At 38.6% G+C, this 21,025-nt stretch overlaps 1 protein-coding gene across 1 annotated transcript; it reads left to right on the top strand.

Annotated features, from left to right (window-relative positions):
* Positions 1 to 2,909: 2,909 nt before the first annotated feature.
* LOC116257259 (inactive TPR repeat-containing thioredoxin TTL3-like) lies at positions 2,910 to 12,499 on the top strand. Its single transcript, XM_031633867.2, has 7 exons — positions 2,910 to 4,422; positions 5,198 to 5,393; positions 6,209 to 6,381; positions 8,764 to 9,097; positions 9,888 to 10,098; positions 11,146 to 11,252; positions 11,978 to 12,499. Exons 1-7 carry the CDS (start codon positions 3,509 to 3,511, stop codon positions 12,131 to 12,133), a joined length of 2,091 nt encoding a protein of 696 aa, XP_031489727.1. The 5' UTR covers positions 2,910 to 3,508; the 3' UTR covers positions 12,134 to 12,499.
* The last annotated feature ends 8,526 nt before the right edge of the window (positions 12,500 to 21,025 follow it).

Here is a 21,025-nt window from a genome sequence, read left to right on the forward strand (position 1 = left end):
CATCCTCCTCTACCACCTCCTCAAACCCTTTTCCTCTTCATCCTCCTCCTCCTCCTCCTCCTCCCGTCCCCCATCCTCCTCCTCCTCCACCACCTCAAACCCTCATCCTCCACCTCCTCAAACCCTCCTCCTCCAGTCCCCCGTCCTCTTCATCCTCCTCCTCCACCACCTCAAACCCTCATCCTCTTCATCCTCCTCCTCCTCCTCCTCCTCAACACGAATCCTCCCCCACTCCACTATGATGATGTTTAAAACGCTTCAATCCAGTAGAATCCTCCTGAACATCAAAATGCTTGCTTAAGACGCCATATCGGGACACTGATCATCAGGTTTGCACCACTCCTATTTGCCGCTGCCGCCTCCACCACCACCGCTCTTCTAGTACCGTCCGCCCTTGTAGCCGATTGTTGATGTTCATTTTAAAAAGGGGCAGAGTCATCGTCTGATTAGGGCATAGGTCGGGCCCGGGTCCCGCGTCTGATTAGGGCATAGGCCGGGTCGGGCCCGGGCCGGGAGCCGGGCTATCGGGTCGGGTTTTACCTGGCCTGGCCGGCCCGGGCATTTTCTTGTGCCCATCGTTAGAGCAGCTGCGGCACTTTTAAAATGCCGGCTTCTAGCACATGACAACAAAACCTCGAACAGGCGATATGTGCTTGGTCAATATGAGGGACCAAGTTTTTTTTTTTTTTCGAATACAATTTTGGACTTCTGTCCAACCACAGAAAAAACCCGGAGGGATCGATGGTGCTGAACACGATCTGACGATATCTCACTCTCGAATAATGGCCGCTTGCTGGCCGATGCTAGCTGGAATAATCACCGCTTGGTGGCGTCACCTCCGGCGGCCAGAGTTCTTTAGAATCAGCAGACAGAATCTTTCAGATCTTTCAGCATACAGTGGAAAGGCCTCCTTTAACAACCTGACTCTAATACCATGTTAAAAACATGGAATAAAAAAGGAACTTAAGCATTTACGTGGTTCGGCATTTTGGTGCCTACATCCACAAGAAAATGAGCGCTCACTTTATTCATTCTCTGATACAATTTGAGAGAACATGAACACTCACTTTTATAGACTACGACCAGGCCAATATTAGTCAAGAGAATCACGCAAGATTCTTGTAATAAACAAGACAACATAATTTTGATGCATAAGGAAACTATGACATAAGGAAACTTTCTTGATTAAGCAGCTGCATATCTTCCTTAACATAGAAGAGAGATAATGGTGGCAATCTCCTTGTAATCTTGCAAACAAGCTTAAATCGAGTGAAGAACCATAGTCTAGAGGAACAGTAATCATGAGGAGATGGCCGTGGATGAGAGGACCATGCAGCATCTAACTGGGGTCCACTAATTATAGGCACAAAAAGTCTGAGGTGCGTGTGGAGAAGTAGACCTGGTTATATGTCTTATACAAATTTTCATGCTCCTGGTTCATAACTAAACTAACTTGAAGAAAAAAAAAATGTAAAGACAAAAATAAAAATGAAAAAAAAAAAGTAAAAAAGACTATAGAAAACATTTTTTTAACAAATTACCAAGATATATTTTCCTTCTTTAGTATGCAACTTTCTTTGGTGGAGAAGGGGCGAGCAAGAGGTGAGTCGCGAGCGAGAAGGTGAGTCAGCAACCACCCGTGCCCCCTTCACTCGAGGACATCATGGAAAGCACGGTGCCCCATGCAGCATCTACTCCATGAGAAGGTGTTGGCTATAATCTGAACAGACCTTGGGACAACCGAATCCGCCGGCTGTTTGTATGATCCCTTTAGAATAACGACGGGCACAACAGCTCCTAACCACCAGAATTGTAAACAGCGAAACATATTCTCTCCAAGACAGCAACACGTATCTGCAAGTGACGAACCGATGAGGTAGTTTCTCGCAACTGCATCTGAAGCAATAGGAATTATGTTGGAAGTAGTTAACCATAACATGAGACACACCAGCAATCCCTAGGTCTGCCTTGAGCCATCACATCCAGTCTTGGGTTCCTAAGGACCCTAACCTTTGACTTGGGTTCCTTGCTTGGATGCTCCCCCAATCTCAACCTCTCTTGCTCGTTAAAGTCTTTAAAGTTTTTAGTTTACTTTCCCTTTCTTCTCGGAGATTCACACATCCTTTACTTTCTTTGTGATATGCATGTTCATTCATGGTATTTTTTTATCATAAAGTCATCACTAAAACGAGCAGTTTGCCTTGCTACAATCGTGTGCCTAATAACATGAGATTATGCAATCTAGAAAATATTTGCTTCAGTCATTTTATCCTCATGTTTCTTGGAATTTCTTCTCAAGGTTGTCAGTAATTTGATTGGAAGAGAAATAAATTCATTAATTGAACATTACTTGATCACTTGTTTCGATGTCACTTGAACTTTTCTATTATTTTTTAAACTTTTATTTCACTTGATTTTTTAAATTAGAATACATATCTTAGTCAATCCGATTCACAAACGATTCCAATTCCGATTCAATTCACCAATCCTCTTAATCATTAAACTTTCCTATTCATAGCATGAGTCCATTTATTATTCGTCTGTTATACATGTAACGAGATGTGAAGAGACAATTAGTGCCTTATATTACACCACCCAAACACGTTTTAGTGATGAGCTTTTTTTGGTGGGAGGTCTCACTTTGTTCGTGTGCTTGCATGCGCATACTAAAGAGAGGAGAGGGAGAAGCGTTGAGGCATCAAAGTCGGCAAACTGGATTTGTTTAGCTGCCAACCCAATAAGTGGGTGGCTCTAATTTTACGTGCCCACCTTAAACTCAGCGGGCCTTCTTTTCTTGACATCCTTTCCTTCCCCGTCATCCTTTCTCATCCCATAGCTGTACAAACGCCAGCATCTAAATCAGCCACAACTGTCCACCCACCCCACTTCTTAACTTTGACCACTTCTACCCATTCCCAAGCCAACGCCACACAAACAGAGAGAGAGAGAGAGGCGTTGCCTTTGTACACGAAAGTATTTTCTTTCCTTTCCTTCTTTTTCCGTCTTATTCTGGGGATCGTGGAATGCAGAGGGTCTGATTGAAGGCACTGCAGGGGGTGGGGTTGGTGCTGTTCTTCTTCCAAATTCGAAGAAAAGAGTAAAACTCCCCTCCTGCGCTTTGTGTCCTCAGCTCCTCATTGTATGTCGTCTGCTTCAAGAGATCAACATTTTTCTCTGTTACTTTAGTTCTCATTTGATTCTACCGCTTCGTTGTTGCCTGCGCTCCCTGTGACATATGTGTGCCCATCTAGAGATTCTAGAGATACCACCATCGAAGTCTTGATAGAAATTTTCTGAGTCCTGTATAAGTTGGTCGTTGATTGATCATCTTTTCCATCTGTTCTATATATCTCTCTTTGTTGATCTCCCCTACTGTAGGATCTTCTGAATCGAATGATATGCTTCCTAGAGCTTCTGTAAGAGACCCATATATACCAACCTTTCAATTAATTTTCACCACTTTCTTCTGCACGTGATCATTATACCGTGTTGGAGGGGAGAGGACAAAATGAACGTCACGGAGACGAGAACATCGCCGGCCTTCGAGCGGGCGGAGAAGAGCCGGCACGGGTGCAGCATCTTCAGCAAAGTCTTCGGAAAGCGCCGGTTCTGGAGGAAGCGTGACTCGCTGGCCGGCAGCAGCATCGGGGCAAGAGGCAGAGGAAGCGGAAATGGCGGCAGCAGACGTAGAAAAATGGGTTCGGATGAAGCCTCCTTCCTTACACAAGGTGGTGGTGCCATGTCTCCCAGCTCTCAATCCAATGCAATAGTCCAGGTGAAGCGTGCGGCCAATGAACAGGCCTGCCATGGATGCAGCACGTTGGTGAGAGCGTCCAGCAAAGTCATGGTTCTCGGCCACCTTGGCAACATTAGGCAAGCAACCACGCCCACCTACAGTGCCCCGGACAAGCACCGTTACGTTGCAACCAGCACCAACAAAGATCAGAGAGCACAGACTCCGCCTAAGGCCAACCCCGTCGCCTATGCCGCCGCTGCTGCAGCAGCAGAAGCCGTCTCCTCCGATCTACAGAAGAAATATGGTTATGGCAATATCGTAGCGACCAGAAACACGAACAAAAACAATAACAGTAGCAACGATCATGAGGATCCCAAGACTACTGCAGATGGTACTGGTAAAGGTGGCGCAATGCTGAGCAAGGCCTTGTCCAAGAGGCTTAACCCTGAGGAACTGAAGGAAGCAGGGAATGAGGAGTACAAGAATGGCAGGTTTGCTCAAGCGTTGGCCTATTATGATCAGGCCATCTTTCTCGATCCGAATCGCGCTTCCTACCACAGCAACAAGAGTGCTGCGCTTACTGGGTTGGGCCGATTGCTTGATGCGGTTTCGGAATGCAAGGAAGCCATTAGGCTCGAGCCTACATATGCCAGAGCCCACCTTCGCTTAGCCACCCTTTATTTCAGGTATCGTGATTGGAACCGATCGCAGACGAATTTCTTTCGAGCAAATTAAACACAAAAAACTAATTTACAATCCCATAATCAGATTTGAGATGCTGTTAGTTCGGGTTTGGTTTTGTCAGCTTGCGCCATATGGTAGACCTAATTGCATGCACCACCCAAGTGTACGCATATATATGCATACACCAAAGAGAAGTGGGGACATTTTAGAGATTTTATTTTTCATCTTTTGTCTTCGTAAGAGCTCTCTGTCTAGGGTATTTTGGTCATTTCACATTTCACCATGTTGTGCCATTGCAGTGCAACTGAATTTATCGCATGCAATAACTGAGCCACAATCAACGCTTGGCTCATGGTTTGGTTGAACACTAAGAAATCCCACTGCTCGAATGAAAGCAAGCTGAAGTCTTTCCCTAACCCCGCTAAGGGTCAGAAATTGGCTAATGGTTGGAGAGTTATATTTAAATGTCAAGTAAAAGCCTAATTAGGATCTAAATTCTTTATAGCTCTTATTTTAACCAAGGAGGCGTTTTGATAGCCTCAGATATGAGGTCCGATCCAGGTGATTTGAGATTGTTGGGAATCTCATATCCATATATTTGAAGTAAGATCCTTCTCTAAACCAACTTCAAGCAATAAATTGACGATCTCAAATCCCCTTTTTCACGTAGTAGTAAAATCTAATGTTTGTTTATACCGTGAGTCCCACAAAGAAAGGATCCTCTTTATCTAAAATTCTAAGCTATCAAACACCCTCTCATCTCATCGGCATTTGCAGGCTTGGCATAATGGATAAGTCGCTAAGCCACCACGCACAAGCAGGTGCCGAATCAAAAGAAGCAGAGAAACATCAAGCACAAGCGGTGCAGGCACGCCTAGCAAGGTGCACCGACGCGAGGAAGCTGAGAGACTACCACACCTTGCTGACCGAAGCTGCGTCGGCCATTTCTGCTGGTGCTGATGCTGCTCCATACGTGAGTATTTAATTTCTTTGTTCTTCTTCTTCCTCTCCCTTCCATTCTGTCATTGTTTACCCACGACCGTGACATCATTTATGTTATTCTAAATATATATATTTTTTTAGAAAATACATTTGTGAGGTTTGTCAAAATCAATACGGCGACCTTTCATATTTGCTGACCTACGTTCTTTCAATTCTTTATCGGCCCAGTTAAGTACCATTTTGCCCTTCACAGAGTCCAAAAAACGCACCTAACTTTCTGACTAGTTCTAAAAAACATAGTAAAGATTTGCCGATAATTCTAAAATTAAAGCTGGTTTTCCATTGCTGTTGGAATGATTAGGTTGGTGGTATAGATACAGATTAAGCACATTACCATTTTGTGACAATTGAATCATGCAAAAAATTAATATTGCTGAAAAACATCGGTAAAGGTGGAGCAAACGTCGGTGAAACTTTTACCAACGTTTTCTCCGGATGTCGGCGAACAAAATGTTGGTGCAAATTATCGCCGACATTTCGGCTGCACGCATTGCTGGACGAGTCGGTGTAGACATTTTCACCCATGCATGGTAAACGTAGTTAACTAAATGACGTCCGAAAATAGTATTACTGATTACTACACTTGATTTATTTCAAATCATTGAATCAGCTTTGTTAGTGAAGACCCAAATGCAATTGATAAACGGATGGTTTTCCATGAAAGAGGAGGATGTTAGGTTTCTTAATTATTGTTGTTGGTATTACATGTTTATAATTAAGTAATTGTTGTAGTCCGTGTTCTGTTTAGAATTTACAGCGTTTGTTGTCGTCTTGATTTACATGCAGTTGTTTGCATCAGAAGCAGAGGCACTAATGAGGCTGCAAAGGCATGAGGAGGCAGACAATGTGCTGAGCAGTGGCCCTCAGTTTGAGGTCGAGGCGACCACGAAGCTATTTGGGGCCGCAAGCAATGCCTACTTCCTTCTGGTCAGGGCACAGGTAGACATGGCCTCCGGCAGGTAAGACTCGTTACATTAAAATTAAATATTATTTTAATACTGAGTCTTCATATGGAACGTAACTTTTTCTGACTAAGTTAATAACAGATGTCGTTCTTATAAAGAATGAATGAAAATACAAAAAATTATGCAATTCAGTTAAAGTTCTAAGCGTTCTTACATGCCATGAGGTAGATCTATATCTTAACTCTCTTCTTGAATGCGATGGAATATATGATGATGGAACATATGATTTGAGAATAGTGTGTTTGTTGAAAATCGTCATCTGAAGCTTTTTCTTCAAACATTAACTTCTAACACGTCGTAATTAACAGTAAAAGTTTAATGCCACACTTGCATTTATAATATTCTATATCTTACAAACCGAAACACTGTGACCCAAGTATTCCTTCTATCTACTCTTGACTGGGCATTCCTTTGATTATTATATTATTTCATGAGCATTCACCTTCTAAGCATAATACACACACACACACGCACGGACGCTAACTACAAAGAATAAGCATTTCAAGGTAAGTAGTAACAGCAAAAAAAATTGATATATATATATATATATATATATATATATAGGTCACCGTCAAGCTAATTTTCAAAAAATTAACATATTTCTTCAATCATTTTTCTAGAAGGTATTTCAAGATTTGGTTATTACAGCTGCATTCATCTCTTCTATGGCACATCATGATCAGTCTCTAACATATATGTCCCGTATTAGATTTATCTAGTCATCCAACCCTCACGATCGTTTTTTTTCTAACTTATTTAAATATGGTCCATTAAAAAGAAATTTTAAGAAACCCTAGATCGTGCACCTGTAGCTGGGCAGCACCTAAATCCGCTTTTATTTGGTATCAATTAATGACTATATATGATATATCAATACTTTTCAACCATTTTTCATAAGCAGATAACTTTTCTCTCAAATCCAATGATAAAAGCTTCAAAAGAAAGACGAAAATATGATGCATAAGTAGAACTCTATAGATATTTTTATTACGGACCACGTTTCTACCAAAAGTGGCTTCCAATTGTTAAAAAAAAATGCTTAACTCCCTCTCTTTTTTAATTTCAAGAACAATTTTTTCCTTAAAATGAATCATTTGGCCAAATTGCATTATTTGTCAATTCCAAAAGGTGCACAGCAATTGAAGTCAACGATAAAAAAAAACATTTCGATCATGCATCAACCATGACGTTTCTTGGTACACAATCAAGAAGAATCTCAACTGTAACCTAATTAGCAACTGCCAATAAAGATGAAAAGAATAAATCAATGATTAAAATAACTCAAGTTGATTTTTCATGAACGTCAATCTTTAATTGTAATCCAGCGTACTGTTTCCGCCCCTTAACCTGCTGTACCATCCCTTTGATTGCATCAACCCCCTTAAAATATGTCAACCCACAAAAAATATCATTTTTCTTGTAATTGGCCCATTTCACTAAAATCAAGAAATATGTTTAGAATGTAATCAATGAAAAGGGTGGATCTGATCCATTTTTCATTCGATGGAAGAGCGTTGAATCCAATTTTATTTGCGCATTTAAGTTTCATGAATACTGAATTGGAAAAAAATATAGCAAAGGTAATGAATACGATTCTGAATGACAATCAGTGAAATGGACAACGAGTAAAATTTCCCGTGTAGAACACGGAGGATGGATAAGTTGTCGACTTACCTTTGCCAGTATCCTGAACATATAATTATTTCTGTTTGAATTTTGTAATTTTTTATCTTAATAATTAGATTTGTTTGATTGTTTATATATATATGTGCCTTTAAAACCATCAAAGTTATTGAATTAGTGCCCCAAGATGCTTGACTGCACTAGTGCCACTGCATCATCCTTGATACATTTTAGTATGACTAGCACGTCTTCTATATGTCTAACTTGGGGCGTGTTTGATTATTACACCTTGTCCCTTGTCGCAAGACAGATTTTGGTCTCCTTTTAAGATAAATAGGAGTGGCTCTCTCTCTCTCTCTCTTTAGTGATTGAACTTTTAAGTTTTAACCAGCAACTTATGCCACATAGCAATATAGAATTCTTATATATATATATAATTGTCATTGCTTAGGGAGCACATTTTCAGTCAATTACGGTATCTATAGTTATAAATATATACACAAAGCAAAAACGTAAAAGAATCAGCATTGAAGGTATACATAAACACACACACACGCTCTCTATCTCTCTCTAATTGAGAATACTTTTCTAGCGGGTAAGCAAAAAGAAACGGTATCAAATATAATTTGTCTTTAAAACGGTAAAAGTAGCACATATATATGGACACATGCCACACACCCACTTGCTGATGTACAGGTTGAAGTTCATCTGGTCCCTGATATGGCCATTGCAATTTCGGTTAATGTGAATTAGGTTCGAGACTGCGGTTTCAGTAGCACAGCACGCTGCTAACCTGGACCCAAGCAACAAGGAAGTGGGCTCAGTACTAGAGAGGGCTCGAGCCGTGGCTGCGGCTCGGTCAGATGGGAACGAGCTGTTCAAGGCGTCGAAGTTCGGCGAGGCTTGTGCCGCTTACAGCGAAGGGCTGGAGCATGAGCCCATGAACGCCACCCTCTTGTGCAACAGAGCCGCCTGCAAGTACAAGCTGGGGCAATGGGAAAAGGCCATTGAGGACTGCAATGCCTCTCTCAAACTACGCCCTAACTATTGCAAAGCACGCCTTAGAAGGGCAGACTGCAGTGCCAAGGTAACTTGCTTTCTTGCCCTTGATTTGCAACAATGGTTAATTTGCCTAAAGCCTTACACCAGCTACATAAATAAACATGTCTTGTATATTTTTAGTCAGATATGGTGAAGAGATTCCAATCCAATTACTTACCGGGGTCAAATTTAATGCCCAATCACATAGCTGAATTTGAATCTGAGTCTGATATCCAACTGAAGTCCAAATAAAAATCTGACATGATTGCATAAATTTTGGATCTTAGGCTAGTGGGATCCGATTTCAGTTTTCAAAAGTAGGTCCCAGTTATTTCCCTTGGAGAAATAAAAAAAAAAAAAAAAAGGATATCTCCTAGTTATAAAACGGTCTGGATTCAGTTTGAATGTCGAACCAAATCCAAAAAGGAATCGTCACCCATCTTCTTTTAGAATTAGATTTCTGACAAGTGTTTTAGCATCTTCTTTTAGATTGTTGACACTGCTCAGAGTCTTGTAGAATCCATCTCACATAGTGTGTGTGCACATACAAATATGCACACAACAAAGAAAGAAGGGAAATAAGGGTATTTTATATTTTATTTTTTAAGGTGAATATATTTTTTTCATTTTAATATTTTTGTAATTCTCATTTCATCGTTTTAAAAGTCCTTTAATGGAGGCATTTTAGTCGTTATGCACTCACTGGGATGTGCACGTAACCAGCTTTAGCTTTGCTTAGAAGATTTGGGTTACATAAAAAGCAAGAAGATTTGTTCAATCTAGATGAGATATCATGCTAGAAATGGAATTAATGTTCTCGATGTATGGAAACACAGTTGGGACGTTGGGAGGTTGCAATTCAAGACTACGAAGCCTTGCTGCAGCGGATGCCGGACGACGCCGAGATGCTGCAAAAGTTGGCCAACGCCCGGCTGCAGCTCAAGAGGCAATTAGAAGGGAAGGACCTTAGAGATGACAGCGCGCAGGACATGGATCTCCCTTCTATTACAAGCATGGACCTATTCAAGCAGTTTGTGAGATCCCCTGGTATGTATAACCCCGTCGATCTTGGGTCAGATTTAGCTTTAAATAAATGTCCTACATCCGATGTCCATACACTTTAAAAGTTGGTTCTTAACATAACGTAATGTCATTTAAATTCGGTTTAAAATTCAGATTCAGATGTGAATTTAAAAATCAGATTCAGATACGATACAAAGTTTTCCACATAAGATCATCATTATTGCATAAAATTTCAGTACTGGATGCTTTTTTTTTTTGTTATTTTTCTTGAGGTTTTGTCAGCAAAAAGGGCAAGAAAAGATCATTTGAAAAAAATAATTATAATGAAAATATAGAAAATTTATAACTAACTATTAGTTTTTTCCAAAAACTAGGGAATTGGAGATTATTCTTATTCAAATGTGAGAGAGAGAAAGAGGGATATCCTGATGCACATTTTTGAAATTTGAGTTACTTTATGATTGTATATGAACTGTTCTAAAATTAAGGCATGAATTGTTGAGTCATTGAATAAAACGATCTGGCCTTTGACCATTCCTGCTAATCAACTCATTCCCCAAACTAGAGACGATCAGGTCATCCAGTAGTAATTCATATCCTCATCGTCTCATGGTTGAAACAAGTACCAATCTCTTCATCAAACTACATTGAATATGGTAGCAAATCTTCTTTGGTCCTTAGAACACTGGCCAATCTCAGGCCTAGATCTTATCTTTGACAAATGCAAGTGTAATGAACTAAGAGTTGCACACACACACACATGCATATATATATATATATATATATGGAAATACGAGCAATTTTGCAGAAAAAGGCCATCAGGTTTCATATTTGAATAAATACTAGAAGGAAAGTGAACCTTTATTTGTGGTTCCTAATAAAAGCTTGGTTGTTTTAGTTAAGCAGCTTGAATCACCCTGCATTTGATTTGCTGATAAATTTGAATAAATCATTTAAGCCTGGTGTTTTCTGAGGTTCCATGGTTGGTTCCCTTTGGGTTCTTTGACATCATAAAACGTTTTCCTTATGATGAGAACTAAATTTTTCTTTTCTATCATCCTTGTTTTGTAGATATGTGTGTGGTACTCTTTTGCACAAAATCAAGTGAGCCATGCAACCAGATCATGCCGTTTGCCGTACAGCTCTCTAAGAAATATCCATCAATTCATTTTCTCAAGGTTTGTTGTCGTTGGCACTGTTTCTTTTCTTCTTGGTTTAGGGACGCCAATGAACCATATTTGAATCGGAGACGTTTGAATCAGAGATGGCTACCAATACTGTATATGATCATTTGGATATTGCAGATTGCTGAGTTTAGTTTCCAATCATACTTGACTCAAACATAGACAACAAAAGACCAAAATTTGGGCCTTAAATGTAATCAGATTTGGATGTCTATGAAAGTCGGACATCTAGTATTTGTTAGGAACAAACTGTATATACTATCTTGATTTTGCATTGTTTTACTAAATCCAACTACTTGAATCCAGATTCAAGTAAAATACCAGATTATAACTGAAACCACTGACATTCTCTAATATAATCCAATGACAAAGTTTAAGTTAGATTGAGGACTAGCTAAACTAGCATTTTTTGTGTGTTTGGGAAAGGCAATTTTGCTAGAAATTTTTTTTTTTTTAAAAAAAAGCTTCCACATTCATGTTTGTAAATATTTGTCAATCACTTGCAAAAAGAATAAATTCATAAGGTTGTTATTTTTTATAATCTCATGAACTGATCATCAAGAATCTAATCTCTCTCTCTCTCTCTCTCTCTCTCTGTGTGTGTGTGTGTGTGTGTGTGTGTGTGTGTGTGTGTGTGTGTGTGTGTGTGCGTGTGTGTGTGTTGTGTGTGTGTGTGTGGGCACGCACACACCTTCTAACCTACCTTCTTGTTGTTATAGGTGGACATAGAGGAAAGCCCTTCGCTAGCTATGACTGAATGTGTCGGCTCACTACCAGTGTTCAAGATATATAAGCATGGAAACAAAGTCAAGGACATCATTGGAAACAACCAAACTCTCCTAGAGAGCACTGTGAAATATTTTAGCACCAGATGAAGGAAGCACAGGCCTCATCAACAAACATTTGATTTGACATGTGGATTACGGGCATAGTAAGAGAAGAAAACAGTTTAAAACAACTTGCCACATAACAAGGACGGAACACATAGTTTTGACTGATAGGCCTGCCAAGCATGAAAATTTCTTCTTTTTGTCTTATGGGGTCCATGGATGTCACATATGGATCATGTACGATGACACCAAAGCATGCAACTGGGGCCAGTTACAAATAGCATCAGATGTATGTATAAAAAGCATTTTGTGTATTGGTTGTGTTTCTGATCAACTTGTAGCCCTTTGAAATTTGAAGTTATATACACATGTACATAGATACAATGACAGTTGTCCAGTTTGCAATTTTTTTCAGCTTTTTTATGAAACCTTTTCAGAAGTTGTTTGGATATGAATAAAAAACACAAATGCCCTGTTGGATGTTGTCAATGATATTCAAATCAAATCATGAATCAAATTTCACTTCTTTTGATTCAGCAGAAATGGTTTGGTTTGACAACATGATGGATTAATTGACAATCATGAAAGCATAGTCAATATTCGACCCAAGTATAATGTTCAAGTGTTGACATGGGTAGAGATGTCTTTTCTTATTTTTACAAAACGATTTTTTGAATTTCACTATATTTTGATCAACTCCTTAAATGCCTTTACCCCCACGGTCCATCATTTCTCAAATTGCATGAATACTCGATCATGTCAAGGATGAGTTTATACAAGTAAAGGATGGTCCCTCCTTATACAAAAATTGTTCAATTGGAAGGCTTGCCATTGATTATACAAGTAAAGGATGGTCCCTCCTTATACAAAAATTGTTCAATTGGAAGGCTTGCCATTGAAAATGAAAAAAAAAAAAACCTTCAGTTTAGTTTCTTCTAAATTCATCTTACATTGTTGTCGTTTATGGTGGTAGGTAAAGATTTTCCATATTTATGTTGATGTTCCAACAAGACAGCATGATGACATTTTGGTAAAATTTTCCTTAAACGGTACCGAAATCATAGAATATCTCATAAGCATGCTTGATGATAAACAAAACAACATTTATGACCTGCTACAAGAAACATTGCTCTGTATTTTGCTATGACCACATTATCCACCAAAGCTGGAAGGTAGACTAGAGATTTATTTACAGTATTTAAAAGTGACATAAATTATGGACTTGTTGGCAATGTGGTTCCATGTGGTTGTTGTCAAACCAAACCATTTCTTTACAGTATTTATTTACAGTATTTAAAAGTGACATAAATAATAGCTTGTTGGCAATGTGGTTCCATATGAGTCACATTGGCCTAACTAAGAGTCTATGGACTCTTAAAAAGCCTTGGAAGGGGGGTTTGGAGTTAGAGGAGCTTGGGATGGGGGTGGAGTCATATTGAATCTAGAATTGTTTGGAAAGCTAGCAAGGGGGATAGAGTGAAATTTTGATTCAACAAATGGGTGGACAATATTTTAGTTCAGCACCTTAATGATGATTTGTATGAGAGGATGGGTGGACTCTTGCAAAGTTCTATTAAGGAGATTGCTTGCATTGAAGAAAGGTGGTTCATAGCTATCATCGATGCATGGCATCATAACAGCAAATGAGCAATGTAGGAATGGCCCCAGTAACAATTCGTAGCCTATTCCTACATTATCCAATTTATTATTTGACAAACTATTGCTCTCTCTCTCTCTCTCTCTCTCTCTCTCTCTCTCTCTCTCTCTCTCTCTCTCTCTTTGTTCACAGTTTTATCCACTGAGAAACCCCCTACTAATCCCTAATCAGTAGCCAACCCCATACTCTCTCCTCTCCCTCTTTCTTATCTGCCATTTCTTTTTTCGGTAGTGGTCACCTCTCGACATAAAGGATGCCAGTACTACCAATCTGCCTCTTCTCAACTCCATTACTCCTATCGAAACTCTATCTCGTGTGCATCATGTTGTGTTCATCACTCCTCGTTCCTCTTGCATTGTCACTAGCACCTCCATTTTCACCAGGCTTTTCTTCTTCTAGTTGAAATTCTTAGTAATAACCATGAGGAGAGATGGTGCCTCCACATCGTCAGCAGCTATTTCCAACTTTTGGCAATTTCTGTTGTGTTCTGAGCTAGTGATTGTGGGACAATATCAATTTCTCAGGATAGGAGATATGACTCCCGAAGAGGTATAGAGCTCTATCCACATAGTGTCGGTAGGAAGGTTCAGCAAATCAAGAGCTTGATTGCTGATGAAGAGGATCTCATCGACTGCATATTTGACTCAACGGTAGATGATTTCCCAATACTTGTCTAAGAGTCTGGTGATGGATGCAATGCTTACTTAGTGACCTGCTAATTGGAAGCTCTCATTTGTAGTTGTGCAACATAAGTGTGGGTCATCCACCACTGTGCATCCTAGGTACACCCCATTCACAACCCACGGCAATCACTCTTTCTCACATATGATTTTCTTTTGTCGATCAATGGATGTTGTAGCTAAAGCCTAATCAAATAGACTTGTTTATCATCTACCTTTCCCATCTCATTTTGAAATCAAAAATGCCTTTTTGCTTTTAGTATGCAAAGGACATTAAATAGTATGTTCATTCTTAAAGTATGCAAGCCTTATTTTTGTGAGCAATGAACTGGATTTGAACTCTGCAACCTTTTACTCGTCAAACCTTAGCTATTAGAAAATCCAATGATTTCAATGGTGTAAATAATCACAAGTTGACACATAATGCATTGTTCATAAGGATCTAAATTCAATATAGCCTGGGAAAGGTCAAACATGAAAAGTGTTATTTTTTTCTATGCATTTTATTTACTTTATTTGTCCTTTACAATCAGTGGAATAGCAGTCAACATGAGTCATGGCCAGTTCAGCTCAGTTTTTTAAATTTGCAAGGCTGCCTAGAGTACTCCTGATGTTATCCTTGCCGTTCACTCCACAACATGAACTCTCATTTTTTTGTTTTTTTTTTTAGAAGTACATTAAATATGTTAAAGAATATAGATATGGTAAATCATATGCAAGTGAATAACACATGCTACCTAAAAGTTTATTTGATTTACAAGATGCCACTTTTGAACAATTATACCTATGTAGAACTTGCCAAATTAGATTTCAATCGCACCCAATCTATTCACATATCAAAAACTGGAGACATTATAAGGGTAGATGAAGCCTTTGTCTAGCATGTAGTTAACTAATTAGTTGCTGCAATAGCCACCTTTTTTAATTTGCTGATAGAGACATCCCTGGCTCATGAGACTTGTTGATTTTAGCTTATCGTTTTATGCATGCTATGAGCTTTTCTTCTTCATTTCATGCACGTGCAGATGCACTTTATCAATTTTAATTATGCCAACTGGCATTTAGTCATTGGATGAGGAAATTTTCAGTTATGATATTTCAATCACGAAGATATTAATGAGATGCAAAGCACAAATCAACTACAATCATCTCAATCACCAAATTTAAGGACAAGTAAAATTGTGGCTAGATGGCCTATCCAAAGTACCATAAGTAACCTATCATTCATGCTATTTGTTTTCTGCAACAAAGACAGGTAATTTATGTTATCTTCACTTGTGCATGGTCATCCTCAAACATAGAAAGCGGTCCATTGATTTTTTAGGTTTCTCATGAAATACTTACCTATGTTATAGTTATAAATTGCTTTACGTTTCCAGGGTCCATGCTTTTTAGAAAATCTTGCTTTATTGTTGGTCTCAAAGCAAAGTTTAAGGCACTAGATCATGTCTAATGCCAAACCTATGGGGTATTGAACTAAGAAACCATATCTCGGTGGTTGTTGAAAGTCAAAGACCTATAGCTGCATTTTCTCAGCCCACAAATTGTATCCGTGAAAATCAAATAATGATTTCACTCTAACTCTTTATGATGCTTGACTTTGTGTCTGATAATCCTCTTTTTGGAGTGAAAACATATGCTTGGGTAATTAAACGGGAACTGGAAGTTATTGTCCATTATCATGACCCTATGTGCTTCTTCCATAGCAATAATGACACTTTCTTTCTTCCTCGATGGTTATGGTAAGACATTCAGTGATTGTTTTCAGGCATCCTAAAGGTTTAGCAAATATCTATGGCTCAATGTTTTTTTCTATTAGATAGGGAAGAAGTCGAGGTTTCCAAAAAGGCATAATCGAGTCCACTGATTTAAAGATGATTTGCTTCTCCGAATTTCACAATTAATTATCATAATCTAGCAAAAAAAAGCTAATTTTTTTTCCTAATTTAAGATTACTAACAATCATTATCTAAGTGTAGATCCAAAATAACAATTTTTTGCAACAGCAACATGAGATTTGGATCAGCTGCTACATCATTCATGCCATCGAAACAGAAATCAGATCCATGTTGGTAATTCTAGACAACCTTGCTCCCTCTCTCTCTCTCTCTCTCAATGATCTCAATTTTTGTCTATTTTCAGAATTTTCTTTCATAATATATGCTTAAAAAGGGAAATCATTTTGCCCATCTATCATGCAATCTCGAGAAGAATCAAAATCCATTCATTGGTTTAAAGAGTTATAGATAGAGGATAGTTTCTTGTAGCTCACAGGCAACAAGAGATGGAGTGGCATTCTTATCTCAATGGTGCCAATTGTTTCCCACTAACAGTCTAAAGTGGGGTGAAAGGCCTCCCAGTTACTTAGGCTTTCTGCTCCACTTCATGGTCTTGTTTCTTTCTTCTCCTCCCTCCTCCCCACCCCCCCCCCCCACCTCCTCCCTTCTTTTCCTTCCTAACTAGTAGTTACTCCTTACTCCAATCACTACTTGACACATAGCATCTCAACCCAGTGAAACACCTCTACCATTCAACCATAACTAAATTTCCACTAGTTTATTAGTAGTCTTAAATTTTTTGAAATTTAGTTACCACTATTTGTGGCATTTATCATTTATTTAATTGAATAATGGGGTGCATGGTAGATAACCCCAATTTTTCATATGGTGAGCTTCTTGCCTACTTATTTTCCCAAGTACAGGATCACCTTGGCTTGTTGTGGAACAGTCTTCTTGGCTAGTTTGATTGAGCTTCTTTGCCCATGGGTAGGTTGGCTAGTGAGGCCACAAGCAAGACAGCATCACCTATGCATATCATCTACTTTATTAAGGTCTTCAAGGAATTACATGAACTGAACATATATCTTCCTTTTAGAAAATCATTGAATAGCCACTGCCAAATAAGGATAAGATGAATGTTTGCAGCTTCCTATTGGTATTTATCCCTAAGGTTATTTTGTGAAGGTATAACTCAAATTCATTACTTAGTAACCCAACATTCATGGAATCAGGTGTATCATCCTTCATAACATTGCTCTAATTATTCGTCATACTGCATGCTACCAATTACTGGTTCTTAATGGCAACTCAATACAATGATATGGAAAATATCTTGCAACATAATCATCCATTCAAATTCTTCAGACTGGATAAGATTGGTATACAAATTCTAGTATTTTGATAGCAAGTGGCGCATGTGCCTATCCATATTATTATGATGCTTTCCCACAATGCTACAAAATGCATGGCCATCAAATGCTCATTTTGTAATTCCAATAGGACTGAATACTACTCGTGAATCATGTGCCAACTACGTGAGTCAATAAACAAGCACTAATCCTTATTTGCTCTTTGCACTCTATGCCAGAAAAAAAACATAACATCAATTAAGCAGCATGAAGAAACATGTATGTTCTATATATAAGCGATAATACGGTGACATGAGCTTCTTAACTGGAAACTGATATGTGAGACAAACGACAATTATTTAAAACAAGTGACAAACATGTAAAAGAAGTGACCAGTGGCAAATATCTAAAAGAGACAATCCTAAAGAAAGCAAAACATCTAAATAAGAGCAGCGGCCAACAATACAATACAAAACTCTAACGCAAGCAACTGACATCTAGAACAAGCAACAAATCACATCTACAACAAGCGATAATCATAAAAAAAGACAAATATCTAACACACATAATCCTTAAGAAAGTGGCAAATATAATGTTGCAAGCCTCTAAAACAAGTGACAAACATCTAAACCGTACAATGATAAAGAAAGTGAAACATTTAAAAAAAAAGTGAAAGTTACCATAATAAAGGACAGAACTTTTAGTACAAATAACTAACATCTGAAAAAAGCAACAAATACATGGACAACAAGCCAAAGTCATAAAAAAAGTGGCACTCAAGAGATAGTATACAACAAACATCTACAAGAATTGATAAACATCTAAATCAAGAAATTACAGGCATGCTACTACGAAGAAATTGTTGACAATTTCATACCTCACCAGGTTGATCACCACCTATCGTTGTCTATGAGTATTCCTACTGATGCCATCGCTCTTCCTCCTTTTCTCTCTCACAACATAATTTCACTGACTTCATTCCTCCAACTCCATCTCCTCCTCTTCCTTATCTTATTAGTTTTCTTCATCTACCTCATACTTATCTTCCTTATTGTCCACATGCACAGCATGCTTCACTGCTTTCTTCTTCTTATTTCATTTATTCTTTTCCTTCACTCTGGATTATTTTTTCCTTCTTTATTGCCATCCCAAAAACACATGCTCCGAATTCTCTTTGCCCAATTTAAGGTAAAAAAAATTTATGGCATTAGTTTTTCCAAATGGCAACCCTTTGTTTCCTGTCACTGGTAGTAGTTCCTCTACTTGAGGCTTGCTATCTAGTTCCAATGAAGAGCACTTTTTTTAGCCTCATTTAGTTGGGTCTCTTGCATGGCCAATGAAGCCTTGTAGGCCATAGACTACAATGAGGACTTCTGTCCATGGAGCTGCATCACAATGTCAATAGCATATAACAAATGCTCGTTGACTAGCAGGTTGCCAAAATCTATGAAAGGGAAAGGCCTCTACTCTAGTCCATGCCTTATTCGGCATATTGCAACAACTTTGCACCTCTGGTTGCACCTCAGCCTCATCCATGTGATTTGCGGAAGAAGTTTGTCATCTATCACACGCACATTCATAGTTTGACAAACAGTGATTTGTAAGCTACTGCAAGCAGCATTTTTTTCACTTGATCAGATCGTGTGGGTGGGTGCAAATTGCATATGACAACAACTAATTTTCCTCCCTGATTGCTTATAAGAATCATCAACAACCTTTGTGGAAGAACTATGTTTCACTAGCTACTTTTGAAGAAGATTTTTGGTGTGATTATCATGTATTACCCTGACACCTTGGGTGTCATCACAAGTAGTAGGCTGCAATTCCTTCACATGTGCCTTAGTAGACGACTTGTCCATTGCATCTAGATATAGAAGATACCACTCAAAGAGGCATAGTGCCGTTTGCAACAATTTCGTGGTCTATCATCATGGTACTCATCAATAATGTCCACATCTTCTATCTTCTTCACTAGTTTTGGTGCATTATTCTTCTCCTTGGGTGATTGAGGATGTCTCACTTGCTCTCCTTGTCACCACGTATATAGGATGCGTCCTATAAAATCAATACTATGTACAAGCAGATAAAAGGAAAATATCACTAGGTTACTTATTGAAGGACAAACTCTACCTTTACTGGTTTTGATGAAAATGTTGCATTCACTCATATGTGCATAGTGATATGCTCTCTTGACTCGCTCGAAACAATAGATGGGAAACCTAAGTATCATGGGGAGAGGAAACATATGGGTAGCAATGGCAGTTTGGAGGAAGGGTGGGTAGAGTTGTTTTTTCAACTAATATGCAACCTATAGACTCATCCGGACAGCAAATTTGCCTTTCAGCAATTTGAAAAAGAAGGGGCATGCTCAAACTTCAGATGGGAGATGCACATGTATGCAAAACATGTGGAAGCACATACTTGTCCTTCAAATATAATGGCCTTTCTCACGTCTCACATGTGGGAACCACCAAAAAAGAGATTGTCTCGAGGAACCCATCTCCATATTGTTTTTATTCGAGGGAGATCCTTATTTAATCTCCTTTAGGGTTCATTTGGTAAAATAGGAGAATACTGTAGAGGAGGAGAAATGGCACGGCTTTTTCCACGCCATCAAATGTAGTTAAAATTTTCATCCCAAAATTGGTGATTTTGGGTGAAAGTTACTTGGGTAAAAAGCCAAAACCAAAAGGACCAACTTTTCATCTTGGTAAATTTCACTTACTCATTGAGGCATGCTTCATTCAGCTAGCAATGAAGTTTATCCCATCAAAGTCGTTCAACCTAATTACATAAAGAGGGAACAACTATCAAAGGCATTTCACACAGCAACTTTTAGGCGGATGAGAGATCACTTAGTTTTTCCTGTTTCACTAGTACAAAAAGAAGGTTAGACTTCTTATCAGCTCCTCAACCCTCTTTGTATATGCCCTTTTCTTCGTGTGTTATTGTTTCATAGGTTGTTCATGGCAAAATCTTTATTTGACGGTCATTCAATACACCCTCCAAGCTCCAACAATATCATCAATCTTAGGCATTCAACAATTAACAATATGGTGGTTGCTGAATAACCTTGTGGATAATATAAAGCTGGATTGATCTCCTTTTCCCACTTTATGTCTAGCCTCCTTTCTTCTCGAGCTCCTTATTGTTTTCATTGTCATTTTAACCAACAGATTTTAATTTGCATCAAATAGAATAAACTGACATTTTAAATTCTCCAAGCACCTTCATAACATTCGAACAATTTGTTATATCCAAAAGCATAAGTAATTTTCTCTTCTTCCACTTACTCACTCGTCAAATGTACAAAAAAATCTTAATTTATTCTTTTCTAGTTCCCAAACACTCTTGATTTTAGTATAGGATGAAATTTCCCCCTTTCACCTTCTTCCAGCAAAACTTTCTATAGAAAACTTTCCCTTTCCAATCGAATGTGCAATCAAAATAGCTACCTTAGAGAGAAAAGGAGA

This window comes from Nymphaea colorata, chromosome 7 (assembly GCF_008831285.2).
Source record: "Nymphaea colorata isolate Beijing-Zhang1983 chromosome 7, ASM883128v2, whole genome shotgun sequence".
NCBI lineage: Eukaryota > Viridiplantae > Streptophyta > Magnoliopsida > Nymphaeales > Nymphaeaceae > Nymphaea > Nymphaea colorata.